The sequence below is a fragment of the Bidens hawaiensis genome, unplaced genomic scaffold (assembly GCF_021521415.1).
Source record: "Bidens hawaiensis isolate Kalapana, Puna unplaced genomic scaffold, B.hawaiensis_p1.1 tig00009159_1, whole genome shotgun sequence".
Classification (NCBI taxonomy): domain Eukaryota; kingdom Viridiplantae; phylum Streptophyta; class Magnoliopsida; order Asterales; family Asteraceae; genus Bidens; species Bidens hawaiensis.
The window spans coordinates 720,253-727,037 of record NW_027491673.1 but is presented as its reverse complement, the minus strand read 5'-3'; the positions used below and the strand labels follow the sequence as shown (position 1 = coordinate 727,037).

Sequence of the window (6,785 nt, the reverse complement as noted above, 5' to 3'; positions counted from 1 at the left end):
AAAAGTATTTATAAGTGAAAGAGATAGAAAATATATTGATAAAGGTATAAAATAATATTATTTAATTAAAAAAAGAAAAAAAAACTAGTGATTTTTAGTTTAATTTTATATTTGAAATTGAAGAACCGATTGGGAATGTTCTTATGGTTTGCATGATTTCTCACTTTCTACGTTAACCCGACTTAAATAATATTAATACTCAAAATTAAATTTGAATTTTAATATCTCATATTTTTGTGTGGCCAACAATAATCTCACATTAAAATAATCTTGTTAAAAGTCCCACTTTTTTAAACAATTTTGTCTCATTGGATCTCCATTAATAACAACAACAACATTAAGTTTAGCTAAATTTGGAATTGATGGTTTAGGGCTTTTAATCGTAAGGACTACATGAGTCGACTGATGTAAAATTTACCTCGAAATGATGCTCCAAACAATGATCGACTTGACTAATTGGAAGTTTAAATACACGTATCCTCCTTCCAATGATCGTTTGGAGCATCGTTTAGAAGTAACTTTTATATTAATCGACTCGTATTCTCTTTCCGATTAATAGCCCTAAAACATTAGTCCGAATTTCAGATACAACTTAACACCATTAAGTATTTTTTTTACAGATGTCCAATAAAATTAAAATATTTAAAAGATACAAAGGTTGAATTATTAAAATTTAATTTACTTTTTTTTAATCAATAACATTATGAAACTACACAAAATTACAAACAAGTTTTCTCAATCACATTATGCACATTTCAAGATAAGTACATGAGGACCATACACATTAAAAAAGGTAGGTGTTGAGTCATCTACAACTACCACCACTCTTGGAGCCTTATGCAAGACTCTGGACATGACGTTGGCTTCCAGTCAAACCTTGGTGTTGTTGATGCTCACCACGACACTACTACTACTACCAGCCAATGGCAACCCTCAAGTCCCTTGTTACTTCATTTTCGGTGATTCTTTAATGGATAACGGCAACAACAACCACCTTCTTACTCAAGCAAAAGTTAACTTTCCACCTTATGGGATCGACTTCCCGGACGGTCCAACCGGCCGGTTTTCCAATGGCCGGAATACTGCCGATGTTATTGGTATAATAATATTAATATTTATATAGCCTTGGTGTGTATAAACTATAAAGATAACTTATTCAATTTTCATGTATGTTAACTTCATAATTTCATATTACTATATGTTTTTGTTTTAAACAGCTCAACTACTTGGGTTTGATGATTTCATCCCACCTTTCGCTACTGCGAAAGACATGGAGATCGTAACCGGGGTAAATTATGCGTCTGGGGCAGCCGGTATTCGAGCCGAAACTGCACAACATTTGGTACTTTTTCTTTCTTGGTATTCATAATGTTCAGGGTCAGGGTCGCCTTCGATAATTTAAATATCTCGCACGTTTGGTATTAGTTGCGGGTAGTCATCCAACTTTTAAAACATTTGTCTCAATAGAAATAGAAAAATTGACTAATAAAGAGAGATATTTTTCTTTTTCAATTCGTACCACCAAGATACAAGCATTTGGTAAAGCATATTTTTGAATAAATAATAACGTTGGACAAACTTCTCGTTTTCTAATAAATAGGAGTGAACACGTGTATGACTACCCACCACTAATACCAAATGGGCAGTTTATTACGTACGACAATGACCAAGTTAACGTGAACTGAGATATGTCATATATTGTTATTTAGTTATATATATATACACTTGAAATAATTTTTGAAATATAAAAAAAATTCATCTGAGCAGAAATAATTTTCGAAATAAAAAAAATTCATATAAGGCAATTTAACAGACTAAGATTCTAATTTTGCCGTTTAGCTAATAAGTTGGTTAGACTTGATTATTAGTCCGATTACATATCTTCACCAGAGGACTTAAAAAAGCTTTTTTCACCATGTCGGTTTTTCTCTGTGCTAGGAGGTATCTTAACTTGATGTCCGGAATTTTAGTTTGTGATGGTTTAGTCATATAAATAATAATAATAATAACCGGTTGCGACCGCTATCACTAAAACTACGATTAGGTTTTTGAGGTAACTAGCAGGGCCGGCCTTGGGGTGAGTCAAGGTGGTCGACGGCCACAGGCCCGACACCCGCTAGGCCCGGATTTTTTTAAAAAAAAATCGTATTGTATTTTTATGAAATACAAAATGTATATTTAATGTTTAAATCTAATTACATAACCAATAGTTTGGTCTAGTGGCAAAGGATTTAACACATGTTTAATCCTTTTTTTATACAATTGTTTTTTACACAACCCAAATTATAACCAAGTAAACCCATATATATTTTTAAATTGTTTAAACCCAACAAAATCTTTTACTTAAGGTCCAAAAAAAATTTCGCCTTCGACCCAGTTTATTTTTTGCTTTTTCGGAGCCGGCCCTGGTAACTAGTCAACGAAAAAGTAATGTATGTTTCCATAACCATTTAGAAAGGAATAACTGAATACCTGGAGAACGTGTGACGCTGAGTCGGGGTTTGGTGAACCAACAGGTCGTTCCTCTAGTTGAAGTATCGGGCCCCTTTTTTGTTGCCTAGGTTACACCTTCGGAATACCCCCAAAGGTAATTTTTCTCTACTTAATCGTCCGAATTAGATATTCATTTTTATTTTATGCTTTTCACTTTGTTTTTCTAACATGATATGTATAGATTAAAGTTTTCCAATTTCAAAAACCTCTGGTTCAGTCGAAAAAAAACATAATACACGTTACATATAAAAAAAATAAATTATATGTTACATATAAAATAATAAATAAAAAATGGGTCAGTCACTCAGTTGTACTCGCACCCTAGGCCCTCCATGCATTTAACTTGTACCTTAAAAATGAAATGGTCCAAGTTTAACGGATTGCAGTTCTTGATTATTTGCTCATATGATCATACTAAACATAAGCGACGGTTGGTCGTCACAGGGTGCTCGAATAAGCTTGGATAACCAAATCAAAAATCACTGGATCACGATTTTACGGCCCACTTACTTGATTGGAAAGGGAAGCCTCTTTGAAACGAAAAAGTACCTTAATAAATGCATATACACTGTTGGAATGGGTAACAACGACTACCTTAACAACTACTTCCTTCCTACATACTATAACACGAGTAGTGTTTACACGCCCGAGCAATATGCCGAAGCTCTTGTCAAACAATATTCTCAACAACTTCAGGTTCGTCGTCAATAACCAATCGCAAACATCGTTGTTTTATAAAAATATTACATAATTACAACATTAACAAGCTCTAATATTGATCCATAGGTATTGTACAAAAGTGGAGCTAGAATGTTTGGGATCTTTGCAGCTGGTTATTCGGGGTGTACCCCAGGGATCATGACCGAGTTTGGCATGAATTCCTGTGTGGATTCGGTTAATAGTGCGATCACATTATTTAACTCCCGTCTTAGTGCCACACTAGATGATCTGAACAATAAGCTCCTTGATGCAAAGTTTATCTTACTCGACACTTCCTTAGATTATCCTAATGGTAAGTTGTGGTTTGATCTTATTAACAAATAACTTTGCTGTGGTTTATGGTCAAGTCCCAATAACCTAACTTTGGTTGTAATAATTGTTGAATATAAAAAGTTCAATTTTCTTTAGAAATCGAATGAATCCTTTTTGAGCCTCGAAAATAGTTGAGTCGCCATGATCATTTTGATAGTTATTTCATCTTGAATCAAGGTTTTAAATTTTTAATTAAACATGTTAAGTTAAACATTGTCTTTATCTACAGATATGAATGTTACTGATAGACCATGTTGCCGAGCGTCAAGCACAAGCGGCAAAGGGCAATGTGCTCCAAATGAAGTTCCATGTAGCAATAGGGAAAACTATTACTTCTGGGACGCGTTTCATCCGACAGAAAGGATTAATGTTATTGCGGGGAAAAGGGCATATGAAACCCTTTCTTCATTTTACAGTTCCAAGGCCATTGCATTATCGAATGACAAAGAAACTGGCTATATCAGTGATGCATAAGGGTTCAATCAAAGTCGACATTGGTTCATATTGATTCGTGTATATGGATAAAAAAATATGTATGAAGTTCAGAGTTTGAACTTATTGTTGTAGTATAGATTTAATGTGCGGCCGGTGAGGTGAACTTGTGTAATAAAAAGTAAAAACCTTCACCTCATAAATCTTTCCGGACAAGTAAGTAGTGAGATATATAATGGGCCGTATCATCTTGTATTATGAATGTGGTTGCTTATTTCATATTTGTTGTAAAGTTTAGTAAAAGATATCGTTCTTTTGCTAACTATTTATTAATATATATAAATTTAGAACGGTTAGCTCACATATCCTTAAAACCTCAACCAGTAGCACAACAAGAAAAGGGTGTTTTAGGGGCGACGCCGGTCGCTCCTATTAGGTTTAAGTACAATTAAACCATAGCCGATGGATCCATCTCAGATCAACGGCCAGGGTGAGTGGGAAACAAAGTGGACGCGGATTGTGGCCCGTCACCCCTAAAACCGTCGACCCTAAAAGACTCTTTTCTTGCAGTGTAGATAACACATGCTGATATGTCCTTTAAACATGGGTCAAATTGAGACTATAATCAAAATTATTAAATCACATACATTAACATGATCAATAAATTAGGGATACTTGTGGGAATCATGATCTTTGAAGAAGATGATGATATCATGATTGATTCCTATTATGATGCCTTAATTTGATGGATGAATATTTCACTAAAGAAAGCTTACTGTGCTCTTAAAATGTACATAAGGAATACTAAAGATCTCTAATAATGATCTGTTGTTACTAATTCATGTAACTCTTCCACAATGAATAGGTATATATCTAAGGTTAACCAAGATTGCACCCCCCCCCCTAAGTATTCATTATATACAATCACCTTCATCAAGCAATTGTCAAAAATCAGTTATGTCATATTGGTAAACTTAATCCAAATGCTTTATAAGGCTATACTAACATGTTATTTTCAACATTCTCTCATTTGACCAAGTGATGATTTGTTATGGGTAACTTGTTAAGTAATTGATCAAGTTAAATAATCATCAAGTTTCACAATAAAACTAAAACATAGAGTTACAATTATTTGTGTTGCTGAAAACTCTTTGACCTCCAACAAATATACTAAAATTCCAACATAAAACATTAAAACATAGGAATAAACCACCATTTAAGATAAGTATGTACTTTTATTTGCATATGTTTTGTTTTGAAGTCATAAGGCCATACTAACGAGTTATTTTCAGCATTCTCAAACTTGACCGAGTGATCATTTGTGATGAGTAACTTGTTTAATTAGTAATTGATCAACTTAAACAATCATCAAGTTTCTCAATAAAATTGTAGCAGAGAATCACAGTCCTTTGAGTTGCAGATAACTCTAGACCCCCGACAATCATACTAAAGTTCCAACATAAACAATAAAACAAAAGGAATAAATTAGCAATTGAATGCAATTATTTGATTTTATTCGCATAAGATTTGTTTAAAGATCATAAGCTGCACGGAAGCATTGGTATAGACAAAGTAATGCATTTGAGGAAATAATAAGCTATATATGAGGTCTTTACTAAATAGAGCGGTCTCCGTGATTTGGAATGCCCCATACGAATAAAAAAAATAAGTCGATATATATAAATATTCTAACCAAAATTTTAATCATGTTAGGGTTTAGACCATCCCAGTTTCATGGATCAAATTACAATATGATAAACATTCAAACTTTTCAAGTTGTATAAAGGTAAATGTCCAAGACGACTGTGCCATGTAAAACCATTAATGGTATTTCAACAAGCTTTGGGAATGAAAAATACCACTTATAAGCAATATTAGTAGTTACAAGTAGTCGAATTAAGGGGAGATGTCGAAAACTAATGATTAGTTCAGATTATGACTGTTCAAAGGGTAAGACCCGACCCTTTTGCCTAATATTCGACCCGGACCCTTTACCCCTTTAGGAAGAAACATGGACCCGAAACCCTACCCTCTAAACAATAAAAGAGTCAGGTATAAATAAGGGTTTTAAGGGTCCAACCCTTTACACTTAAGACAATAATCACATCTCTTTTTCTACATTTACTAGTTGCATATCTCATACATTACTTTAGAATATGAATCCTTCAACAAATATACTTTCATTAAATAACATAGTAAAATCTAAATTCGTACGCTTATCAACCATTTGAACCGATGCAAATAATATTCGCATTCATAAATTATATGTAGAAAACAATTCAGTGATTCCCATATATTTGTTTCCAGTTAGTAGTACGGCTCATTAAGTTTTATTTTTCTTAGTAGTTGGGAAATTGTGGGTGAATCATATTTGAAATACAAATCTCTCCTAAATTTAAGATGAATCAAGAATTTGATGTATATTTAAAAATTAGTAAACGGGTCAAAAGGTTAGACCCTTGACTATAAGATGAAATTTAGAGACCCTTAACCACCCTTATCTTGCTCACCCCTAGTTCAAATAGTGGTAACAATTGGAATTATCCGTTACAAGGTGTTAGCTAGAAAAATTACTATTAAATAGAATGCCTAATTGGCTGTAATGTTGTTTGTGTTAAGTTTTTATTTTCTTTTTTCTACGACTCACACACTCATCTTCTTTCTATTTCTAAACTACTCCTAAGAAAATAAATGCCAAAGATTTGATCTCTAATCTTCTTCAAAGTCAAAAGCCTTAAAACCAAGCCAAGGCTTGATTAATGGCATTAGTTTGTGCCAAGTGCGGGTTAATTTTTCTTTTTAGGGGTTCCCTCTCTTTTTTCTATAAA

At 33.3% G+C, this 6,785-nt stretch overlaps 1 protein-coding gene across 1 annotated transcript; it reads left to right on the top strand.

Moving 5' to 3' along the window:
- Positions 1 to 812: 812 nt before the first annotated feature.
- LOC143531400 (GDSL esterase/lipase At5g45670-like) lies at positions 813 to 4,255 on the top strand. Its single transcript, XM_077026708.1, has 5 exons — positions 813 to 1,097; positions 1,218 to 1,342; positions 2,938 to 3,189; positions 3,280 to 3,505; positions 3,755 to 4,255. Exons 1-5 carry the CDS (start codon positions 854 to 856, stop codon positions 3,997 to 3,999), a joined length of 1,092 nt encoding a protein of 363 aa, XP_076882823.1. The 5' UTR covers positions 813 to 853; the 3' UTR covers positions 4,000 to 4,255.
- The last annotated feature ends 2,530 nt before the right edge of the window (positions 4,256 to 6,785 follow it).

Coding starts and splice junctions, on each gene's coding strand:
- LOC143531400 (XM_077026708.1), top strand. CDS start 854: ATGACGTTGGCTTCCAGTCAAACCTTGGTGTTGTTGATGCTCACCACG. Junction 3,190..3,279: donor AATATTCTCAACAACTTCAG/GTTCGTCGTCAA, acceptor ATTGATCCATAG/GTATTGTACAAAAGTGGAGC. Junction 3,506..3,754: donor TTCCTTAGATTATCCTAATG/GTAAGTTGTGGT, acceptor CTTTATCTACAG/ATATGAATGTTACTGATAGA.